Raw genomic sequence first — 24,894 nt, forward strand, 5'->3', positions numbered from 1 at the left:
TGTGTTCCGCATGGAGCAAAGGTTATCACGTTTTTGGGTGGGAGGTATTACCGCCATTTGGCCTCAGGGTGGTGCTGTTTCCCCAATCGTAGGTTTTCTTTTGTTTTTCCGGTGAGTCGCCACTAGCCACGATCTCTATCAGACGGCATTCGGGTAGTTTTTTTTCCCCTCTTTTTTTTCTTTTTTTTTTTAAACGTCTTAATGATGGCGGAGGACAGCGAATCCGCCGCCAGCCAGCAGAGCTTGGAGCTGGACGACCAGGACACTTGCGGGATAGACGGGGACAACGAGGAGGAGAACGAGAACGCGCAAGGGTGCGGACGGCCTGTCGTACATCACAGTTTATGAGCGTGTATTTATGTTTGCGTGTGTGTGTCCTCGGTGGCTAATACAGCTAGCTGATACAAACACAACCACACTACCTTCTGTGGGGCTGTCCTTCTAAACTAGCAACCTCTCTAAAAGTTGTGGATTAAAACGGTCACGACGCCGTTCATCTGAACTACTTAAATACACACTACCCATGCCGGTGTCTTGACTTTAATGGAAGGATGTCAGGCAAACCGTTAGCGAGCTAGCGCAGCTGTCATTCGTTGCTATGGCAGCTAACGTTAGCCCGCCGCCTCCCTGCCTGCCTCACTGTGTGTGTGTGTGTGACTATCTCGAGTCCATGTTTGCTTTAAAACGTGACTTTGTCATCATGTCCGCAGGAGCCCCGGCGGGGATTTGGGGGCCAAGAGAAAGAAGAAGAAGCAGAAGAGGAAGAAAGAAAAGCCAAGCTCTGGAGGAGCCAAGTCGGACTCTGCCTCTGACTCTCAAGACATCAAGGTGAGCACTCCATCCAGTCAGGACCGTTTTATATGATATCTTTACCTTCTCTATAACGTTGTCATGTATAAACAGGAATTTCTTATCTTGACGAGAGCATGTCATAAAATATGAACTTTTAATTATTTCTATACTACAGTGGTAGGCTCTGCATCTGTGACGTTGGCCTTCAGTGGGTACTTACCCGATTTACAATCAAGATTATGGAGTTGATCAGTGATTTTATAAAAACAATAACTGATCACCAATCGATCAAAAGATGGAGCAATTTATCTAGTTAATCAACTTGTTTTTTTTGTTTTGTTTTTTACTGTATGTACTGTGGAACGTTTTTGGTTTGGGGAAATTCTCATTCAGCTGTCTGTTTTTTTTTTGTAATTCATCAATAGATTTTGGCACAACAAACTGATCCTAGGAAACTTGTCTGATTTCACATTGTCACTAAACATATGACTTGCTCTGTTTGGAATTTACAGCACAGCACATTTAATTGAATCACTTTGTTTTTGTTTGCCTCTGTCACACTATCACGAGTGAGCAACGATGATAGATCTTGTGGGATGTGAATATAGCTGCTTCATGCCATGCCACAACAGAAGAAAACTTTGCTAATGCTACTGTTAACTTGCTTCAACAGCTGTAAACAAGGAAACACACATTCTCCAAACCTGCCCTTTTTGCTCGTATTGGAAGCTTGCTGTGTTTAGTTCTACATTTTTCTCCCCTCTACTTGCACAGGACGCAGCATTGTGTGAGCACATTCTCAACGCCGTTTGGTCCTGGATTTGGCCCTATCAACGCAAATTGCATTGACTTTATATGTAACCGCGTCGCGAGAATAGCAAAACCCACGTTCATTTTGACTGCAGTATAGCTCATATCCTCGTTTTGTTCTATTCCCATCCTGAAGCACTTTATGTCTATTGTCACTCTACAGAATCCTGGTTTGCCCATCCAGAAGTTGCAGGACATCCAACGAGCTATGGAGTTGCTGTCCTGTCAAGGCCCTGCTAAAAACATTGATGAGGCGGCCAAGCACAAGTACCAGTTCTGGGACACACAGCCGGTACCCAAGTTAAGTAAGTTCACATTAGTATTAATACGTTAATGACTGACGGACTAAATAGGCAGCAACAGCAGTAAATAAAGTAGTAACCAGTCAATGCCATTATTTGGGAAATGCAGTGAAACCCCCAAAGTCATTCACCACAGAAGTGATCCAATTTGGAATTCAACCAACTTTGTCAAGAAAATTATGCTCCAAAAGTCAAATAATGGAGCTCAAACCTTCACCGTGTGATGTCAGCAAAGCTCTGCTCTTTATTTCGCCTTACGGAGTATTTACTATACATTATCAAGAGATCTGTAAATGTTGCATTTGTTTGCCAGTTTTACACAAAGAATTGGTTAATTGAAATGCATATTAATTTCTTAGGTATTTTATTCTATTTTTATTTATTTCAATAAATACATGATTAATGGATTTATTATCAATAAAATTAAAAGTATTGGTAAAATATATATTTGCATTTAATTTGTATATTTTATGAATTAATTGGTTAATTAATTGTAATAATATATATAGGTGAATATTATATAGATTATAAATGGGTGAATAGTTTTACTTTTAGTTTTATTTAGTTTAATTGATGTGTTTAACATCTCACTACATATGTAGGTGACAGTTAGTAATGGTAAAAATGTCACTTGAAACATAATACAAATTCTGTTATGGTGACATTTTGAACACGGAAATAACTGATGTTAAAAAAAAATATTGTGGTATTTTTATTTTTTTTTAATGAGAAGATCTTAAACGTCAACCTGCATAATTTTACTCTTTTTCTGCCTTAGTGCCATGTACTGGTTTTAGCTTGACACACTGCTGATCTATGCCAGAAACAAATCCAATAATTACAAGTACCGGTGTGTATCAGAGTAATCTGGTTTCCAAGGCGATAAAAAAAAAAATGTAGCAGACGGCAGTACTTCAGATTGGAAAATTAAACTTGGCAATAGTGGGCAAGTAGTAAGTGATGTCACAGGTCTGACAGGAGTTGTGCTGTGTGTGCAGATGAGGTGGTGACGAGTCACGGCCCCATTGAGGCTGACAAAGAAAATATCCGGCAGGAGCCATATTCCTTACCTCAAGGCTTCATGTGGGACACACTAGATCTCAGTAATGCAGATGTAGTGAGTACAGTTGATGTCTCAAATGCAAAAAATGGTCTTGTTAACAGATCGTAATGTCATGAGATACTGATTATTATTTTTTTCAGCTGAAGGAGCTGTACACGTTGTTAAATGAGAACTACGTGGAGGATGACGATAACATGTTTCGATTTGATTATTCACCAAGCTTCCTCAAATGGTAAATGCTCACTTCTGCAACCTCTGCAAAAAGGGAACGTCACTAGTCTGTTATCTTTAATACTCGTTGCACAATACATGCTCATTCAAATACAGTACATGCATGGGCATTTCAAACAGACACATAGCTCCCAACTAACTAGATAAGTAGTAAAGCGTCAGATCACTATGTATCTGGAAGCATTTTCATTTTGTGCTCTTCCTCTTCAGGGCTTTACGTCCACCTGGTTGGTTACCTCAGTGGCACTGCGGGGTGAGAGTCTCCTCAAATAAGAAGCTTGTCGGCTTCATCAGTGCCATCCCCGCAGACATCCGCATTTATGACACGTGAGTATTCATAAATGATCATACACACCCACCGGTGATATTGAAAATTGTCCCTTTACAAATGTATTAGGTGATGGGCAGTATGTGTATTTAGGTTTAAAGTGGGGCGTTCCCATTGTGACGCAAGAAAAAAATATGTGAACGCTTTGGAATTACTTTAATTTTTCATCAAATGTAATCTGATCTAAGTGATAGTAAAATAGACAAACACAGTCTTCTTAAACTAATCACAAACAATTATACAGTATATTTTTTATTGGACGTACCAATTAAATGTTTTTAAAGCCTTTTCACACTGCGCTTAGTTTTCTTGGTGTTATAAAGGGCGCAGGTGACAAGGGTGCGTCAGTGCAAGCTTGCCCATATTTGGAAGTGGCTACTTTGTGGCCAATCAGGAAGCAGCTTCGACTAGTAGCACTCTAAAATCTCTCCGCCAACCTCTCTCCTATAAGATGCGCCATCACAGTAATGGTGCTTCCAAGTTGAACATTTTTCAACTCGAGTCGAAAAGTGTTTAGTGTTGAGTTACCAAAAATTGTGGCCAGTGAGTGTTTGCACTGCAATTATCAGGACAATAACAAAGTATCCAATGCTTAATTCTACATTTGCGCTGCTTTAGATTGAAGAGGATGGTGGAAATCAACTTCCTGTGTGTCCATAAGAAGCTGCGTTCAAAGCGTGTGGCGCCGGTTCTCATCAGAGAAATCACGCGGCGGGTCAACCTAGAAGGAATATTTCAGGCGGTGTACACAGCAGGCGTCGTGCTGCCTAAACCCGTGTCCACGTGCAGGTAAGCTTCCATGTCCTCGGACGACTGCTTCAAAACGAGCCAAAAATATATCGAATGGCAAAAGCCAGTGAAATACAGTATCACAGTATCAACTTATGTGTCGTCATGCAGGTATTGGCATCGATCTCTAAACCCCAGAAAGCTTGTGGAAGTTAAATTCTCCCACCTGAGCAGAAACATGACCCTTCAAAGAACCATGAAACTCTACAGACTACCAGATGTAAAGCCTCCCCTCAACCCAGCTTCTCTTATTACAAAGAGTATTCACTTCACGTAATTGCTCATTGTCCCCGCCGCCGCAGAGCACCAAGACAGCAGGGCTGCGGCCGATGGAGCGGCGCGACATCCGGCAGGTGACCGAACTGCTGCAGAAGTACTTGAGACGCTTCCAGCTGGCGCCGTCCATGAGCGACGAGGAGGTGGCTCACTGGCTCCTCCCGCAGGAGAACATTATAGACACATACGTCGTTGAGGTAGCTGCAAAAATTTACAGTTGATATTTAATTATTATTATTTTTTAAGTCTACACACCCCTCTTCAAAGCATACTAGAACAGATGAGTCATTGAACAAGAGCTCCAAAGTGGTGCGTTCATTCTAAACACAGCCACATCCTCACTTGGAAGAGGGTGTGCACACTTCTGCAACCTCATAAATCTTAATGTCCTATTTAACTCTTTGACTGCCAGACGTTTTCAGAAAAGGGATGCCGTGGGTGCCAGCCGATTTAAGCATTTTTGACTGATCTTTCAAGGTCCACAGAAAATTATGTGTTTGGACTATGGAAACACACATACTACCAAATGAAAGATTGGACTCTCATCTTTCATCAGAAAAAAAAGTTTGTTTCTACCTTATTCCGTTTTTCAGTAATCAACAATAGAAAATGGTTAGTTTCCCCTCTGTTTTGAAACAAACGTCTTTTAACGTCTTTGGCACTCCTCCATAGGATTTTACTAAACGTTATTTAACGTTTTTGGCAGTCAAAGAGTTAAGGTCGAGGCAGTAGTACATGATTTGTCTTCACAAGTAGGACATGTTACTAGTGAGGTAAAACTATGCACTGCTTGATATCTGTGTGCTACTAGTGAAGTGCTAAATGTTTAATAACGTACATAGTTGTCCTCGTATGCCAAAGTAGCCGTACTCAAGAGGACAAAGGGCATACTTGTACATGGACTTAATATCAGGGATATCAAATAAATGCTCAGACAGCTTACGATAAAGCCGTTTGAGCATTTATTCACAGGACACTAGTTTTCCCATTCATAATTCTCTCTAGTAGGATATCGAATGAGGGTTCAAACTGCTTGTCATTAAGGCTTGTGGACCTTTTATTTGGATAGCATACTAGTGCAGGGGTCTGCAACCTGCGGCCCTGGAGCCACATGGCTCCCTGTGGATCTCTTAAAAAAAATAAAATAAAAAATAAATGAATATTTTTTACATATTTACTTTTTGATTAAATATTTAAATTGATTAATTGATAGATAAAAATGAGTGGTTGAATATTCAAGACAAATGTAAGAGTCCACATTTTTAAGTCAAATAAAGGGAGATGAAAGATTTATTAAAATGTTTTTTAAATTACCTAAAAATGTCCAAAAAGTGACTATAAAATGTACAAAAAGGAAGAGAAAAAGCCAAATATTACTATAAAATATCTTTGAAATTGCCAAAAATGTCAGCGAATTGGATTTTTTTTAAAAAAAAAAAGACAGAAAAGAAAATGTTCAAAAAGTAACTCTAAAATGTCCAAAATGTCTTTGGAATTACTCCCCCAAAAAGTCGGAAAATTGATTTTTAAAAAGGCAGAAAATATATTGTTTAAAAAGTTTTAACTTAAAAAAATTCCGAAAACAAAAGAAGAAATCCTGAAAATTACCATAAAATGTCCACAAAATTTCCCAAAATGTCAGAAAATTTATAGCAAAAAAGGCAGCAAAAAAAGTCAACAAATAGCCATGAAATGTAAAAAAACCAAAAAGATAGGACCGTTAAATATCCACAAAAAAAGGTATGAGCGAGGCACAAAAAAAAAAAAAGACCATGCTATGTCTATAAAATTGCCAAAAAATGTCCGAAATTTGACAGAAAATAAGAAAAGTCTACAAACATATTTAACAAAGTTTGAAAACTTGCCACCAAAAACAGTAAACGAAAGGTAGAAGAAAATTCATCTCTACGTATTGGATGCTGCATTATTTTTCTGTTTTGGTGCAGCTCTAATTACCGGTAGCTATTAAGCCCTCACAGTACATTAGACTTAACACTAACACACTGTTTCCTATATCACAATGTTCAAACAATTAGCGGCTCCTGGCATATTTTTGCTTATTTATTCGGCCTGAAAAATGGCTCTTTTGACAAGAAAGGTTGCTGACCACTGACTGTTCTAGTGCCCTGAATTGTGAAGACAACGAATGTACTATGTGATAAGGAATAAATGCTCAAACGAGCTTCCACGCTCATCACTGTCGCATGTCGGCCATCTTGAAGCTGCTCTTGTCCCTTCAGGGTGCTGGTGGCGTCTTGACCGACTTTGCTAGTTTCTACACTCTTCCCTCCACGGTGATGCACCACCCTCTACATAGGAGTTTGAAGGCCGCATACTCCTTTTACAACGTTCACACGCAAACGCCGCTGCTGGACTTAATGAATGACGCCCTGATCCTCGCCAAACTGGTAATTTAGTCATCTGTATTTATTAACTCATTCACTGCCATTGACGGCTTTAGACGTCAAAAATTCATTTGAACTATTTCTGTTAGTTTAATATTTTTTCTACTTTTAATAAGAGTTTGAAAACCTAGAAAAAAAGTTGTTATTGTACATTTAGAACAGATATAAAATTTGTGATTAATCGTGAGTTAACTATTGAAGTAATGTGATTAATTACAATTAAAAAATGTAATCGCCTGACGACCTAATTTATAATAATCTTTTCTTTTCTTTTTTAAATAATCTTTTTTTTAACTAATTTTTAATAATCTTTTCTTCTCGTTTTTTTTAAATAATCTTTTTTCAAAAAAAGAAAAGATTATTAAAATAAGGGCGTCAGGCGATTAAATTTTTTAATTGTAATTAATCGCATGACTTCAATAGTTAACTCATGATTAATCACAAATTTTATATCTCGTCTAAATGTACAATTTTTTTTTCATATTCTTGTTAACAAAAGAAGGGAAAAAAAGTTAAACTAATAGAAATAGTTAAAATGAATTTTTGACGTCTATAGCAGTGAATGAGTTAAGGGCAGTACGGTGGTCTAGTGAAGTGTTCTCAACCTTTACTACGCCACGGTGCTTTTTTTTCCTCAACAGAAAGGCTTTGACGTGTTCAATGCATTGGATCTAATGGAGAATAAAGTTTTTCTGGAAAAGCTCAAGTTTGGTATAGGAGATGGAAATCTACAGTATTACCTCTACAACTGGAAATGTCCCCCTATGGATGTTGATAAGGTCAGTGAGCAGGATTTGATTACTTTTTACCTTTAAAAAAAAAAAAATGTATTGAATACAAATGTAAATCTGTTTCAGGTTGGCCTGGTCCTCCAGTAGCCCCGTGCCTTTACGGTTGCTACACACACACACACACACGTATACACACAAACAAACACACGCAATGAGGACACAAGGTCAGGCAATTACGTACCTGCACACACAGGTCACCCGAGCCAGACTACCGTGAAAAAAAGAACCTTTATTCTGGGAAGATTTGTTTTTCCCCTTGGCGCATTTTTTTTCCAACTCACTTGGAGGTGGGAAAAAAAAAAAACCCACTGTTAGAATTCTCAACATTCTGAATGTGAACGTCATGTTATGCCTGAAACGTCCGCTCACGTTTGACGCAAATCAGTGTGGCATGCACGGAGATCACCGGCATGCCCTCATTGTCATATACAGTATGTAAACACGGCAACTGATAAGCAACTTTTCAAATTTTTTTGGGAAGTTACGTTGTCCCTCGGTAATACTGCGCCTCACAAATAGAGGGCTGTTCATGCAGTATATATCATTCGTCTGCTAGGTACATACAGACTTGTATACTGTCATAGTCATTAAACCAACTGGTGCATTGATTTTGTTTTTTTCTGAAAAAGAAAAAAAATTAGTTGCTTGTACAGCATGATGCCATGCACTCAGTTTAGGACATTTTTTTTTTATATGAAGAATGTATTACATCAATGAAGCACAATTTTTCAGTTTTGAAAAGGTCGTGGCTAATGTTTGAAAACCTGCTTTGGTGTGAAAGTGAGCTGCTACCATGTTACAATGCTCTGGCGTGCATATAGCATTTAAAGCTGTGGGTGCGGAACCTAAGGCTCTTTAGAGCATTTGATGTGGCCTGGAAGTCAGGCCCAAAAATGTCTTCTTTACAATATGGTCTATGCGCCCCCACTAGTCTAAACACAACATTTTGATTAGTATTGCGTTTGTGGAATACGAAAAAAAAGCAGCAAATCCATTGTTATTTATTTCAGGGGGCGGCCATTTTGCTACTTGCAACTGAAAATGACATCACAAATTGCTCAGGTAATGAGCAATCACGGCTCAGCTTGCCAACATCACATGACCAAACTCAGAAAACAGTTGAGCCGTGACTGGAGTCCTGAGCAAGTGTGATGTCATTTTCAGTCAATATTCAGTGACAAAATGGCCGCCCCCTGAGATGGATAAAAGCGGGTAGATTTTGCTGCATAATTCATATTCTGCAACCACAATATTAATCAGAATGCTTTGTTTATATTAGTGTAGGTTTATCCAACATATTGTAAAGAAATTTTGGGTTGCCTTCCACTTTAAAAAAAAATAAAATAAAACTCAATACTCATAACAGACTGCTCACAAAAAGTTAGGGATATTGTGCAGGCACTAGGTTGAAATTTGCCACATTCCTTTGTCCCATGTTTCAATACGTTTTGCATCACTTGATTCATGGACCCATAAATTTCCCGATTCAATTAGTGTTGACATCATAAGACTCAGGAGGACCCTAGCAGTTGATCAAAAGTAACTCACCATTTCAAGGCTTCAAACGAGAGATTGGAGTGCCACAGGGTATCATCAGTAAGGTGCAACAGATGGAGAGAGACTGGAAGAGTCACAGAGAGGCACAGAAGTGAATAGGCCTATCCTTGGGAGTTAAAATAAAATTAAATAAAAATAATTATCTCATTGTTTTATTGAAATGTTGAACAGTTGGCCATGTACATCCATCAGTTTAGAGGTCACTGTAAAGGTTATAGTGCATCCCAACTTTTTGTGCGTCGTTTACAATAAATTCATACATTAGCTCTCAGAGAACTTAATTAAAAACTCCACTTAATTCAAACCATCTTATTTTACATATACATACCGGTAAATCGTTTCAACCACAATCAGGTCACGTCAGCAATGAAATCAACAAAAGCTCCAAATGAAAAGATGATCGGTGCAGGATGAAGACCAGTCATCAACAAAACAGCAAATTCTCTTGTCTTCCTGTTGTGGTTGGGAGAGTTGAGTCTTGCGGACAAAAAGAGCATTTAGTTGTTCAGTCGGAAAATAAGCTGCTTAAAAGCATTTGTTAGTTTTTTTGTCATTCCATGTGTAAAAATGTGCTGTCAATCACATTCCTTGTTGAGTGATTCCCTCCAGAGAGGATTATCTGGGGGAAAGAGGCTACATATATTTGATTATTTTGGGCTTTTCCGCAGTTTTTGATGTCTTCATCCTTGTCCATTTTTATTCACTTTCTACTCATATTGTGTCAGAACCAAATGTTTTTGTTTTTTTTGTGCAGCTAAATGCATGGGAAAAATCTATTTATAATTGGACTTGTGACAGTTTTCCTCTCTATAGAAGTCTAAACAGGGCAACCAGAGAACTGTGATATGATTTGGTTGATCTTGCTGTTCCATTTTCGTATTTGAGATGTTTTCTTTTTTGTGTGCTTTTCCTCTCCTCCCTTTACAACAGATGAAGAAAGCACAGTCTGCTTAAGTCAGAGCTCTTTTTTTATATGATTGAAACCTGGAGTTGAATTCACCAAGATGGCTCAACTTTTAATGTACAACATAAACGGATGCTGGTCGTGTCTCCAAAACGTGTGAATGTTGCGCATGTTTGCTGCAGTGACTGTAGTATCGTTACAAGCCCAGGCCCTTTAGTGATAACTCTGACCCAGAGAAACCTGCCTTATTTGGAAGATTTTTTTTTTTTTCAGGAGTTTGACATTACGGGGTTAAACAAACACATACAGCTTTATCAAACTGAAGAACAATATTTTTTATTCAAATCCATTATAAGCTGTGAAAAAGGCTGACAGAACTTGTACCAGCATCATTGTAGACCACATGACGCCATGCAATTAACAATCTGTTTCAACAAACGCCGTCTATACCAGCATGGATATTTGAATAAATTCACATGACAAAATCAATAAGGCTGATGTACTTTTGTTTTCTCCCCGTGTTTTGCATTTTGGGGGAAAGCTTTGTTGTTACTGCTGAGATTAATAGCTGGAGTAATTCAATTCTGAGCTTTGGATGCTTGCTGAATTGGAAAACTAACTTTATAAGCTTTTTTCCAACCAAAAATGTAATCATGGTGAGAAGGGGAAAAAAAAAAGCCAAATCAAAAATATTTCACTTTTCCTGCTTCACTTTCTGCTTTCTTTTTATCTTAGCTGGGTTTGCAACTATTTTTTTCACTTTGAGAGGTTGCAGCGTGCCGGCTTCACTCTCCGGCTCCAGTTTCCTTTTCTGGCCCGCCCTTTGTCCACCCTCCACTTCAGTGTCAATATTGTGTTGCAATTCCACACCAGGTGCTGCACCTTGTAGCCAAGCAACATCCAGCGAGGGCACCCTGGGTATGATGGCTTCCACGGTGTCAGCGAACGCCTCGGCCTCGTCCTTGCTGTCGCCTTGGCAACCGCTGCGCCTGAACCCCAGAGCCAGGACGCTCTTGAGGCCCAACGGACCGGCCACACTCACGCTCAACCGCGGAACCTGGCAGGCGGGCACGCCTCTGCTGGCGCTCAGCGGTATCAGGTGGTTGGTCATGTGCTTGGGTTTGACCGACTTGCACACCAAAACCAGCTTGAGTTGGTTCTTCTCCAGGGCTTTGGTGACCTCATTGATGCCAAGGGCGAGCTGTCGCCTCGCTGCCGCATCCGTCCAGCCGCCTTTGGGCTGATCCTCCTTATCTGTATCCGTAGATGAGGGATCCGGATCTCTTTTTTTCCTCCACGGCCGAAACACCTTCACTTCCTTCTTCTCAAGCCCCATGGAAATGAGTTTGTCTTTCAAGGTTGTCAGTATAAAGTTCATGTCGTTTTGTGGAAGCGGGCTCCAGCTCAGCGCAAAAGGCGACGTGAACAACGTCTTGACCTTGATTTGCTTTTTGCCAGTCTTTTCGCTGACAGTTTTTGCCGGCGTCTCCATTTACGCCACTGGAATACAAAATTAAGAATCAGCGACATGTCATCTGTTTAATAAAGACGACACTGCATAAAATATGTAAAATAACCAACTGGCAGAAAATGGTAAAAACATACCGTGTGGGCCAAAATTAATTATGAACTCATAAATATTCATTTTTAAAAAATCAGATACTGTAAATAATACAAATACAGTCATTTAAGACAAACGAAAAAGTGGATTCTAAAAAGGAAATAAATAGTTTCACGCTAAATAGAATGATGCAAAAATAAATGAGTAGCGGAAGGAAGGAATACGGGCAGGTGTGCATGAAAGAAGGAAAAATTTAATCATGTTTTTTTTTTAAATGCCACCGACGAAATACCTTCTTTTGAAAAACGAAAAGAAAACTACTTTTGGCCCACAGGGTGCAAATGTCCTTTCGTACCGTCCGTAATCGACTTAACGACAACCAAAAGCCCAACAAAAAGACAAAAAATCTTATCAAACTGATTTTACCTGAATGTCGTCACTCAAATCGATACAATTCTTATTTATATTCCCAGTTTAAATGATCGTGTAATACAACATTTTCCTTTCAAAACACACGCGCTAACTACCGGGCGCCGCCATCTTGTTTGAATTAGACCTAGCTTTATTTAAAAGAAAGTAGTAAACAGCGCCAACGTTTTTGTTAAAGGGACAGTAGGTCTGAGCAAAAATATTTCATAAATTACTAAACTGAACGACATTGAAGTATTTTACGGACATTTTTTTTTATATCATCTTTTTGCGTAGTGTAATTTTATTTTGTGAAATTACATTCATACGGCAGTTAGCTTTGGAAACACACTTGGAGAACGTGTACTTCGACCCTTCCACTATATTCACGGCTATAATTTTATTTTTGAAACTTTTTCATGATGTGATTTAAAAAATGCCTAATTTGACCTCAGAATTTCGCGTGTTCCTTGTGGACCTTTGCCCCAGACGTGACATCATGTGCAAGTGTACCGAGTGAACCGTTTTCTAGGGTGCGCATGCGCCTACATCAGCTTCTCCAACCAGCTTTTCCGTTGCACCCTAGTTCCGCCCCCTCCTTCAGGGCCTTGTGCGAGCGACGTTCTGCCATCAAACCGTTGTTTCTGCAATATCATCCTGCTGCACCCAGACCACGTATAAAAGAAGGACATCGGAGCTGCGGAAATACTTTCATCATAAAATGACTTCGGTGGTAATACCTCAATGCCTTTTCGTGTGCTTCCATCATTGCTGCAATCGTCGATGTTGACTTTGATCACGCGATCATGCGCTGTCTATCTTCACTGACATGCTGTATTACAATTTTCTTCACGTTTTAAGAGCATACCGCGTACACCTGGATGCTACACGGATTCTGCTGTTAATCTTTTACCCGTCCGTTATGACCAATATCTATGGTACAAGGTTGGAGAAACAACACTTAATATGCGGAGAGAATAGACTAGGGGTTCCCAAACTTCGGGTCGGTAAAAGAGTTGTTTCTTATTGATTATCGAGCTTCTTTTTTTTTATGTCAAGTCAAATGTATTTATATAGCCCTTAATCACAAAATAATCTCAAAAAGGCTTCGCAGTTGACAAATATTAACGACATCCCGAATCCCCCCAGCGCCCCCCCCCTTTTTTTTTTTAATTTCCGCCATTTGCAGTAAATGCGCCAATGTGATCTTTATCATCAGTTATCAACAGTACAGAAAAACAGGGTGGGCCAAAAGTATGGATACAGTTTAAAATTAATGCCCCCCCCCCCCCAAAAAAAAAAAACAAAACAATAAACAAAAACATGAATGGTAGTTAATAACTGAGGCAAGGATGGAGTGGTGTCTGCAAGCAGGTTTGGACAGGTAGGAAGGAAGACAGAAACTTAGTTTAACGTAGGATGCAAAATAGACAGGTCTAAAGGAAAGATGGAATGAAGACAAGCACTGAAGAGGACGTTAGAGGGAATGAAGGAAAAAAAGCATGGACAAGCCAAAAACAGGTCTTAAGTGGAAGGAAGGAGGGATGGCAGGAAAGAAAAATATGGTCTGAGGTGGAAGGAAGCAAATTAAGAAGTAACGCAGGCCTGTGGTGGGAGGACCGAGTTAAAGAGGGAAGGAAGAAAAGAACGCAAGCGCAATTTATATACAAGGTAACAGTATTTACATGATGAAAAAGTACAACATAAAAAAACACTTAAAAACAAGCCCAGAAAGAAAATATAGCTTTGTAAAATTATTAAAGGAACATACAGTGCAAGAAAAAGGAAGGAACTCAGGAAAGAAGATGCCAGGAAAAAAAAGTATCTGACGGAGAGGAAGGCATTAAAGGTGATGATGATGATGATGGAAAACCAATAGAAAGGTCGATGTTAGAATGCTAAAATAAAAAGCAACTCTTAAGGGAAGGGAAAGATGCCAGGAAAAACTGTAAATATAATCAAATGAAAACATTATGTAAGTTTATACCCTCTTTTGTCCCACCCTGTAGCAAATTTCTATTTTGAGCTGCAAAAGTTTGGGAAACCCCACTTTAGATTGTATTTATCCGTCCTGCTGTGTCCTAGTTTCTTTGTAGAGTAGAAGTAGGAACAAAAGCACCAGTCTTGCATAAAAGCCTTTTGTTTAGCCCCCTCGTGGTGTTCTAATAGGTTACCAAGTTCACGTACGGTACTATATGTGCCCATTACTTCACCGCGGTTGTTAACGGTTAATAATCAATAGCGCTGTCTTTCTGTTATCACCTGCAGGCAGAGTTTGAGAAGGCGGCGGAAGACGTGAAGAACTTGAAGACGAGGCCGTCGGACCAGGAGTTGCTTGACCTCTACGGCTTGTATAAACAGGCTAATGTCGGAGACATTGACACCGGTATGACAAACGACATCCGGAATGAATTTATCATTTCTTCAGGGGCGGAGCTACTTGGTGGCAAGCGACTGTATCATCTTATGGCCACCCCACTGAAAAATGTCTTAACTATGCCCCTGCATTTCTTAACACTATGCGATTTCACGTTTTCCAGATAGGCCGGGTTTGTTCGACATGAAGGGGAAAGCCAAGTGGGATGCATGGAACTCCAGGAAAGGTAGAAATCAAAATCGTTTGCTGTGAAAAATAACAACTTTGTGTTTTTTAACCTTTCGTTTGTATTTCTGTGTTCTGTCAGGAATGTCCAAGGAGGACGCCATGTCCGCCTACGTCGCACTCGCGAAGGAGCTCATCAGCAAACTGGGTTAAAAGAAGGGAATACTGTACTAAATAAAGGACTAAAATGAGGCTGCTATCAAGAAGAATAACACCTTCTAATGATGCTAATTTTTAAACGATTTATTTTTTACATAGCTTCTCTCCATTCAAAATTTGAATGTGTAACATATGCCAATTAGTTCTCCATGTTTATATGTGAATGTTAACCTGCTAATGTGCAGTAATGTCATTCAATCAAACTTTTAATCCGTACTAGAACAGAAAGACTGAAATACTGGTGATGGTATTAATGTTCATGCTTTGAAAATAAAACTTATGCACTCTTACACATCGGATTTGTGGATTGTTTTTAGTAGAACTTATAATACACGTGATTTTGTCACATGATTTGGATTATGAGATTTTTACTTCCCAGCTAGCTAGTAATAGATGACATCATAACACATGATTGATGAAATGGACTATATTGGTGATTTATATTCAGGCCTTTTGCTATATACAGATAGATATTTTTTGTTTTGAGTAAAATTTAGAAAATTATATCAGAAAATTGTGTGCAATATGCATTCATTTAAAAAAAATATTGTTAAAAATATCTTGAATTTTGACTAAAAAAGACTCAAGATATTAAGATATAGTTTTGTTTGTTAGAATTAAGAGGCTTTTATTTGATTAAATTATTATTCTATGAAATTAATGACACTGGAGTGTACCGCTTTGCCCCCATTTCACCTGTGCAGGCCGCCGCGCGCCGCTCCATGAAATGTAGGGCAAGTGCCACTGAGCTGCGCAATGCGCATGCGCTGTGGTGTGGTCTCTTCCGGGCTGCACCAGGGGCAGTCGGTTAAAGGTGAACAGCGGGAACTAAACACTCATCCAACTTCACGCCAGAAGTATTCACGCCAGAAGCATTAGTTTTCTTTTACGAGGAGCCTGTCGACATAATATCCTGGAGGTGAGTTGACCTTTACGTGATTTTACATACGAAGCGCGGTGAGAGATACATACGCAAATCATGTAAACAAGTACTGATTGTGTATCGAAATCATACAGAAAGCTAGCTCGACTACTGCGCTTAGTGTATAATGCAAATTACTCAAAGTACTATCTATCTATCTATCTATCTATCTATCTATCTATCTATCTATCTATCTATCTATCTATCTATCTATCTATCTATCTATCTATCTATCTATCTATCTATCTATCTATCTATCTATCTACTTCTCCCTCGTTTGTCTGTCCATCAAACTATATCCACGACACGTGTCCCTCCATCAATTAACGGTCATCTATTAGTCTGTGCGTCCGTCCGTCCGTCTGTCTTTGAATCCACCATTCTATTCATCTATCCATTTTTGTTTCTTTCTTTTTTACTTTCTTTTCAGTGTGAATCACTGATCTGAAGTGTGCGTGTGTGCCCGTCTGTTTTGCAGGCAGAATAACAATAATAATAAAAATGGCTAAACAGTTACCAGAGCTGCAGCATGAGAGGACCTTCCAGTATCAAAACAGCCTGCCTGCTCTACCTGTCCCCACACTAGAGGGCAGCCTTTCCAAGTACTTGGATGCAGGTGATACTCTGCTTTATATCAAGGATAGACAATTTACATTATTTACTGTGTATTGCTTGTGTCTTTGTGCCCTCCATCTCTGCAAGGAAAGCTAATGAGATCTTTTATAAAAATATGATTATGTTTCTTCTCCTTCTGAAATGACAAGGATAGAAATTATGATATGTTGGCCTTCTCTTGTAGTACAAAAAGCAATTAATGTACCATAATTAACAATTATAACTAATTACATTTTTTTCCCAGTTTGTTAAAAAAATATGAACTGTGGTGCAACAACATGATGTGGTGTGATAAGGATATGAATGGTCAGTCACTACATTACTAATTTTCACTCTAATGACCTCAAATTTGAACTGTGTAAAAGCTAGCGCAGTTTAATGTTAAACTTAGGTTCATGATCATTTAATGTTTCACTTTAAGTAAAAAAAAATATTGTGCAGCATGTACATACAAGTAGAAGGTATATTTGACATGGCACAAAAAATGTGTGGAAGGCAAAAAGGAAAACGTGTGTCACAACAGGGAAGGGGGGAAAGGGGGGTATTATTAAATTGGTTAGAAAATCTATATCCGTTTGAATATGTTGTCAGATTTTTTAGAAATTTATAGATTTTTTTTATTTTATTTTTTAGCTAACGGGACGATGTATCCTTGTTCAAAGTCTAACCACATAAAGTGACATGCATCTATCACTAGATGGCAGCATAAGCCTTGGTACAATTATCCTGTTTATGCACTTAGTGCCACCGTTCCAAGAAAACTTACAAACAGAACAAAGACAAAGAATATTTTGTTTATCCTTGTGAACAGACTTGGAAACAGTCCGCTTTTATTGAGGAAAACTACCAAGATAAATGAGAGATTTATCGAAGCTTATTGAAACATTGCACAACAGCACATGAAAAAAAAGTTTGCCATGACAAGACCTACAAAAAGTCACGTTTGCATCGTTGTGTGAGCAAATGGGAGCAGACCATAAAGTATTACATAGCAAAGTCCGGCCAAAGTTAAACTTGTGTGTACAGCACGAGTCAATAAAGGATTCCCTATAGATTGTGCAATTCTGACAACAGTCAGGATGTATGAAAGTATGTTATTATGATTCAATGTAAGCTTTAAGTCAAATCTGCATGCACTTTCTTGAACAACACGCTCTGAATTTTCCTTTTGTTTGCCATCAGTTCGTCCGTTTGCATCCGACCAAGAGTTTAAAGCTACTGTGGATATTGTGCGGACGTTTCAAGAGGGTATCGGCAAAGAGCTGCACCAAAAACTACTCCGGAGAGCCGAGACCAGGAGGAACTGGGTTCGTTGCAGTTCCTTAGATGATGTAATCATGCTACGATGCTCAACAGTTTAATGGCGAATGATTTGAATCGTTCTAGCTGGAAGAGTGGTGGTTAGACACTGCGTACCTGGAGGTGCGCATCCCATCTCAGCTTCAGGTGAACTTCGCTGGCCCGGCTCCCTATTTGGAGCACTGCTGGCCCCCTGCAGAAGGAACTCAACTGGAGAGGGCCAGTATTAATGTCTGGCACACGCTACAGTACTGGGACCTTATTTACAAGTAGGATACAAGTACACGTGTCAACAAATCAGTTTCCAACATTATGCTAAGTGTTATTGGCTGCTTGTGTGATTTTTTTTTTTTAGGGAGAAAATGGCCCCTCATAAAGCTGGTAAGATGGCGTTGGATATGGACCAGTTCAGAATGCTCTTCTGTACCTGCAAAGTACCTGGAGTTAAGAAGGACACCATTTACAACTATTTTAAGACGGGTACAGTATGTCTCAAAATGTGTCTTTTGTTAACTAAGGAGGACTCAGTTCTAAGTTAGAGCACAATCGGTAGTGGTTAGCATGTCTGTCTTACAATTCTTGTTAACTGGAAAAATAAACAAACTCTGAATATCGACCAATGGTCTAACCTCCTCATAAATCACATTTTAATGGAAAAAATATCTGCCTCAAATAAAAACCAAACATCAAAATTTATAGAAACATGGTCTACGTATATAGAATTTTTTAACCTAATTCCGGTTACTTAATTCTGCCTGTTAGCGAGAGCCACCACATCGTGATAACTTACATTGATGTTTCTGCGTTTGGCAATTTATTATTATATTATATTATTAGTATGGGATTTTTTTTTAATGGGCTTTAGGTGAACGGATGAATACACACACGCTCGCACGCACACACACACACACACACACACACATACACATACTCACGCACATACAAAAAAATATATATATGTATATATATATTTAAAAAAAAAAAACATTTATTAAATTTTTTTTAATTGATTTGTTTGTTTGTTTTTTTTAAAAAAAAAAAAAGGAGAGCAATGATGATGTCAAATCGAATGAACAATACTGAGCTCTCCTGGAGAGAGAAAAAAAAAAAAAGCATGTCTGTCTTACATCTAACCCAAGGGATAACCAACCGGTAGAGAAAATGAAAAAAAAATTCTCAGGTTTGATGTGTGTTGTTGTTGTCGTTTTGTGTCACAGAGCGTGAAGGCCACTGCCCGTCCCACCTCGTTGTAATGTGCCGCGGACGAATTTTCACGTTTGATGCGCTTTGTGACGGCGAATTCCTCACACCACCAGAAATCTTCAGGTATTAGCGACTCCCAGTAAAAGTTTCAACTTAATTTATGACAATACAGTACATTGCAAACGCTAAGGTCAAGCCAGTCTCTTGTAGTGGGCTACTTCTGACATTTTCCTCTAGAACGTGAATGAATGCTTTGAAATGTATTTTATGTGATATAAAGAACCAGTGGAATATAATTTTACGAAACTAATTCAGACAACCAATCGTAAATGCTGACATTTTTGTTTGGATTCACTTGGGCAGGCAGCTGAGCTACGTGAAAGAGTGCTGTGAGGGTCGGCCAGATGGCGATGGGGTTGCTGCTCTTACTTCAGATGAAAGGACACGATGGGCAAAGGTTTGGAGACTGAAACTCAAGGGTTAAAACATTAGCTACATCAGCGTGATGTGCGTTCTGGGGTTCAGAGTTTTCTCAAAGAACCTGCCTTTTCAAAAAAATAATGCTCAGTTTTTATTAACATTGTCAGAGAGTTCAGACAAGGTCCAATATTATTCAGTGTCTACTCTCTTACTGCCACCTACAGGATGGGAGTGGCATGACATGCCATGATATTTACAGACAAGTGTAGATGGATTTGTCTAAAATTTCTAGTCATTTGAATGTGCAGATGTACCTAATGAAGTGTCCAATGTGTTTTTCATCATTGAATGTGAATTGAAGAACTATTCTTTCCAATTGTTTGTGCAGGCCAGGGAGCATCTGATTAGCATTGATCCTCACAATGAAAGCATCCTAGAGACCATCCAGAGCAGCCTTTTTTTAATATCTCTCGATGACGCCAAGCCATACTCCTCTACAGAGAACTACACAAATGTATAAACCTCCTATTTCAAAACATTTCTCTTGTTTGATTTAATGAGTTAATTGTTTAAAAAAAAAAAGAATATTGTCAATGCAGATTGCAGTGGAAGCACTTATGGGCGACCCCACAATTCGCTGGGGAGACAAATCCTACAATTCTCTCGTGTTTGCCGACGGAACTTTTGGATCCAATTGTGATGTGAGTGTTTTAAGTTTAAAAAGCCTATTTCAGCAGATAAAGAAAAGAATGTAAACGGTTGTTTTTTTTTGCAGCATGCGCCGTATGATGCAATGGTCCTGGTGTCCATGTGTTGGTATGTTGACCAGACACTTAAAGCTACAGATGGAAAATGGAAGGTAGACATGGACTTCTTCTTGATATGGGAATCCTTCGTACACCAAAATAGCTTTTATTTCTCAAGATAACAGTTTCTCTTTTTTTTCTCTTCTTTTCTAACATGCGACCTCCTTCAGGGCTCAGACAGAGTCCGACCTATGCCTTTACCCAAGGAGCTTGTTTTTACTGTGGATCAAAAAGTCTTGAGTGACATTAGCCACGCCAAACAGCAATATCTAAAGATGGTGAGTCAGTAGTAAATGTAGAATAATACTTAGATGGTAATCAGAGGTTGGAATTGGGGAGTGATGATACATAATGATAAACCTCGTAGTTGAAGATTGCAATGCACTGTTTGTCCATTGAACGTATTCAACGCAAGCAACATTTATTAGAGCTGCATAATAGAAATGTGAATCTCAAGTAAAACAAAGTTTTCAAAACTCAAATTAGAAATTTGCTTTTTCCTGGGAACCAAACTGACATCATGCTTTACCATAACACTTCCTATATTATGTATATATATGAATGATAATGTGCACTATAGACATTCATTTAGTATACAACAAACATTTATTGCTGATCATTTGTGTGCCTTCTCGATGATCAATAAAACCGTTTATTTTACTCTGATGGCCTTTTGTAGCCGTCTCATTACACACAGTTGCACACACCAGAAACTGCCACAGGTTGTTATTGTTAAGTTGGAGAAAACAAAGCGTCACATGACCAAACATGCCAAAAGTCATTAACTGTGCAATTTCAAAGTCAGGTTGGATGTTGGTGTATCGTATTGTAATGTGATTTCATTATATATTTTTTCCAACTGTCATGTTCATAGTTGCGCCAAAAGTGACTATGTTGTCTTTGGTTTTCCAGGCACACGACCTCCAGATTGTGTGTCATGCCTTCATGGGTTTTGGAAAATCAGCAATCAAGAAGAAGAATCTTCACCCTGATACATTTGTTCAGCTGGCCATGCAACTGGGCTACTACCGCATGCACAAAATGTACGTGCTAAGCTATGCTAAAAACATGCCTATAGCAGGGGTGGGCAAAGTAAGGGACTTTTAAAATACAATAGTAGGAGAATATATATTTTTAATTAAATAATTAGTTATTATTTTAATTAAATTTATAAATCAATAAAGAGTTCATTATTTCTATCATAAAATACATGAACAGTAATGATTGCATTATTATTTCAATTTATTTTTCATGTTTTATGTGTGCATTAAAAATCAAATTAGCCCTAAACTCATTCACTCCCAGCCATTTTCACTGAAGCAACCCCCTTCGCTCCCCGGCTGTTTTACTGTATTTTGACTGATTTTGCAAGGCCCACAGAATATTGTGTTCTTTTGCTATAAAAACATGGAACCCACCAAAAGAAAGATTAGTCTTTTTCCCTTTTTGCTGCAAGTTTAATCATTATTCACAAATCTGTTTAAAACAGTGGAGAATAGAGCTTTTTGCAACCTGGCCCTGGTTGAGCTCTTACACTTTGCTGCCATCTGCTGGCCGTTTTTGTAATAACTACCATTGCTTCAAGTGTTCTCTTCAGTTCAGAGGCTGCATCAAAGCCCTCTGTATGCTCTAGCATAAAAAAAAAGGTTTTGAGACCCTGGTCACATTTAAAATAGAACGTATTTATACGTTTTTGGGAGCAACCGAGTTGAGCACAAAACTTTCCCCGCTCCGGCCTAAATACATCAATAATTTCCTCAACATTTCTGCTCTTGCCCCTCAGAGCAGGAAGTTGCTATGAAACGGCAACGACCCGCAGGTTCTACCACGGCAGGACCGAGACGATGCGGCCTTGCACCAGCGAGGCGCTCCGTTGGTGTAAAGCCATGACGGACCCCACATGCGAGGTGACACGGCGTACGACCACGAGCATTGTGACCGCTTCGCGTGACCTGCTTAATCGGTGTATTATCTCATCAGATTCACGACAAGAGGAAAGCCATGCTGCAAGCCTTCAACAAACACAATAAGCTGATGGCAGAAGGTCAAGAGGGCAAAGGTCGGTGTCGAACTCATTGGCATCAACTGTTTTCTCGCAATGATGAAGCGCCACCGTCATGTGTGTCACCAGGTTTTGACAGACATCTTCTTGGACTCTATCTCATCGCCAAGGAAGCGGGATATCCCACCCCTGCGCTCTACACAGATCCTCTTTACGCAAAGAGGTCAAGTTAAATACGGTGAAGCCACTCGTTTTACTTGAGGGAATAACTGATTTGTTTTGTACTTGCAGTGGAGGGGGCGGGAATTTCGTGCTGTCATCTAGTCTGGTGGGATACACGACGGTCCTGGGGGTCGTCGCTCCTATGGTTCATCACGGCTATGGCTTCTTCTATCGTATCAACAGTGACAGGTATCTTCACTGAAGTGGTATCCTTCAATGTAGATTGTAGAACACGTATACTCAAACTTTGAGTTTGGGGAAAGTTCAGCTCAAGTTTGAAGTTGCTCCACAGGTGTATTTAGCTTTCTCTTATATCCATCATGAATGATATTCTGTGAGACTTAGTTAGAATTTACTCAAGTGTGTTTAATTTTTTAAATGTATTTATTTACTGTGGTTTTTTTTTGTTTTTTGATGACACGATGAACAGGAAATCAAACTTTTTGAGACTTAGGAAAGCCATTAACACTTACAGTATCTATTGTCGACAAAAAATAATAAACGAAAGAGCAAGTGTGTGCAGCTAAATGAGCTGTGTTGAGTCTTTACGTGAGGAGACTCACCTGCCAGGTACAAGCAGTAATCTCCCTCGACCAATTAGTCACTTTGTCGTCCATAAAAGTCAAGGGTAAGTACAAAATTTGTTGTTTTTGTTCCACTGCTCACAGCGGTTAACTTTTTTTTTTTTTTACACATGTACTGTATGAATGTTTTAGGCAATGTGACAAATAGTATTGTCTTTTTTTTTTTTTTTTTTTCCCGGAGAGCTCAGTACTGTTCATTCAATTTGACATGTCATCATTGCTCTCCTTTTATATATATATATATATATATATATATATATATATATTTTTTTTTTTTTTTTTTGTATGTGCGTGTGTGTGTATTCATTAGTTCACCTAAAACCTATTAAAAAAAAAAATCCCATAATAATAAATTGCCAAATGCAGAAACATCAATGGAAGTTATCACGATGTGGTGGCTCTCGCTAACAGGCAGAATTAAGTAACCAGAATTAGGTTAAAAAATTCTATATACGTAGACCATGTTTCTATAAATTTTGATATTTGGTTTTTATTTGAGGCAGATATTTTTTCCATTAAAATGTGATTTATGAGGAGGTTAGACCATTGGTCGATATTCAGAGTTTGTTTATTTTTCCAGTTAACAAGAATTGTTTTTTTTGCGATAGTAAGGGCTACAAGTGTAGATTGAAATTGTTTGTGTGGTAAGTCAGTTGTTGTTAGGTCACACAGCAAACACAAGTTTGGAGATAAAGGTATAAGGTATAAATAGTATTGTCAATGCTGCAAGTGCTTTATGGATAGATCAACTAAGATACATGATTTATTGTAATAAATACAGTGGAAGTTTTCGTATGCCCTGGTTTTCATGTGTTTTGGTTTTCAGTAAAAAAAAAAATAAAATCTAAATTTTCTCACAATTTTTGAACACCTGGTTGATTTTCATACAAAAAAAAAAACGTGCAAGTGGCATTTTTTTACCCCCGGAATCGTGTTCTTCCGATTCTTCCGATTTCATAAGGTGTGTTAAATGTCACTGTGGCTCACTAGGGAATAACTGCTCTAATTAGGAGCACATCAGTTTATTGTACATACAGTACATACTCTTTCTTATCAGCACTTGTGGATGAATCCAATATTTGTTTTTCCCCCCCTTTGCAGGATTGTGATCTCCGTCTCGGCATGGAAATCCTGCCGCCAGACAGACGCCGCAACGTTGTTCAACAACTTCTCCAACTCCATGCATGACATGTTTTACCTGGCGACTACATCACAACTTTAAGTATTCGCTCGCACCAAGAGACAGTGGAGCTTTCCGTTAAGTGCCTCCCGTTGATTCACATGCTCTCCTTCCCCAATGTGAACAGCACCAACCAATGCAACTGTTGAGAATGACTCTGTAGTTTTGAATGTTTGTTGAATGTGTATATTGTTAGGTAACTGTTTTAGTTTTTAAGTTTTATTTTGAGCCCTGAATGCTCACTTTTTTGATTTTCTATACAAAGCTCTCAAACTTTAGCCAGGGTGATTAATAACATTCCGCTGACATCCTGAGGAAGCTGATTTGATAGAAGCTGATTTCGCCAAGTAGCGGTCAGGAGCCTTCACTTACTCAACTGCACAGAGTAAACGGGCATTTATTAGAGATAAGGTGTTTATTACAGAATATGCCTTTATTTGTACAGATGCATTTTTAACACTACTTATGACAATGTTATTTTAGTGGTACATTCTAATAAATTAGCACTATACAAAATGTATTTGTGCAAATTGTTGAATTTTTCCATTCCGTGAATTACAGTTGAGTGTCCTCATTCACTCCTGTTTTGTGGAAAACACTACTTCACTTTTATATTTTAATGCAGGATCGTGAGTGATCGGCAGTAACAATGAATTTGCAGAG

The 24,894-nt window shown here is 38.8% G+C and overlaps 3 protein-coding genes across 6 annotated transcripts; 2 read left to right on the plus strand and 1 right to left on the minus strand.

The window, feature by feature from the left end:
* Positions 1-111: 111 nt before the first annotated feature.
* Positions 112-10,740, plus strand: nmt2 (N-myristoyltransferase 2). Its single transcript, XM_077575289.1, has 12 exons — positions 112-314; positions 711-828; positions 1,766-1,907; positions 2,903-3,021; positions 3,108-3,199; positions 3,409-3,525; positions 4,145-4,315; positions 4,427-4,535; positions 4,618-4,788; positions 6,832-6,999; positions 7,638-7,775; positions 7,854-10,740. The coding sequence occupies exons 1-12, from the start codon at positions 202-204 to the stop codon at positions 7,872-7,874; spliced, it is 1,479 nt and encodes a 492-aa protein (XP_077431415.1). The 5' UTR covers positions 112-201; the 3' UTR covers positions 7,875-10,740.
* On the minus strand, positions 10,569-12,392 carry rpp38 (ribonuclease P/MRP 38 subunit). The gene is made up of 2 exons (XM_077575290.1): positions 12,236-12,392; positions 10,569-11,748 (listed from the first exon to the last, which is right to left on the minus strand). Exon 2 carries the CDS (start codon positions 11,738-11,740, stop codon positions 10,943-10,945), a length of 798 nt encoding a protein of 265 aa, XP_077431416.1. The 5' UTR covers positions 11,741-11,748; positions 12,236-12,392; the 3' UTR covers positions 10,569-10,942.
* A 342-nt stretch (positions 12,393-12,734) lies between these two features.
* LOC144057562 (acyl-CoA-binding protein-like) lies at positions 12,735-24,765 on the plus strand. 4 transcript variants are annotated; one of them, XM_077575287.1, is made up of 18 exons: positions 12,735-12,950; positions 14,486-14,603; positions 14,758-14,820; positions 17,698-17,822; positions 17,902-18,083; positions 18,170-18,294; positions 19,032-19,140; positions 19,381-19,474; positions 19,826-19,951; positions 20,037-20,138; positions 20,213-20,296; positions 20,414-20,521; positions 21,156-21,286; positions 22,027-22,150; positions 22,224-22,302; positions 22,375-22,468; positions 22,537-22,656; positions 24,153-24,765. In XM_077575287.1, exons 1-18 carry the CDS (start codon positions 12,939-12,941, stop codon positions 24,271-24,273), a joined length of 1,917 nt encoding a protein of 638 aa, XP_077431413.1. In that variant the 5' UTR covers positions 12,735-12,938; the 3' UTR covers positions 24,274-24,765. The 4 variants fall into 4 exon arrangements, with proteins under 4 accessions (XP_077431413.1, XP_077431412.1, XP_077431411.1 ...); XM_077575284.1 differs by lacking the exons at positions 12,735-12,950; positions 14,486-14,603; positions 14,758-14,820 and adding exons at positions 15,731-15,897; positions 16,379-16,516; XM_077575286.1 differs by lacking the exons at positions 17,698-17,822; positions 17,902-18,083; positions 18,170-18,294; ... (10 more) ...; positions 22,537-22,656; positions 24,153-24,765 and adding an exon at positions 14,902-15,268 and having other exon boundaries at positions 12,769-12,947.
* Positions 24,766-24,894: the final 129 nt, after the last annotated feature.

Source organism: Vanacampus margaritifer, chromosome 9, assembly GCF_051991255.1.
Source record: "Vanacampus margaritifer isolate UIUO_Vmar chromosome 9, RoL_Vmar_1.0, whole genome shotgun sequence".
Taxonomy (NCBI): Eukaryota; Metazoa; Chordata; class Actinopteri; order Syngnathiformes; family Syngnathidae; genus Vanacampus; species Vanacampus margaritifer.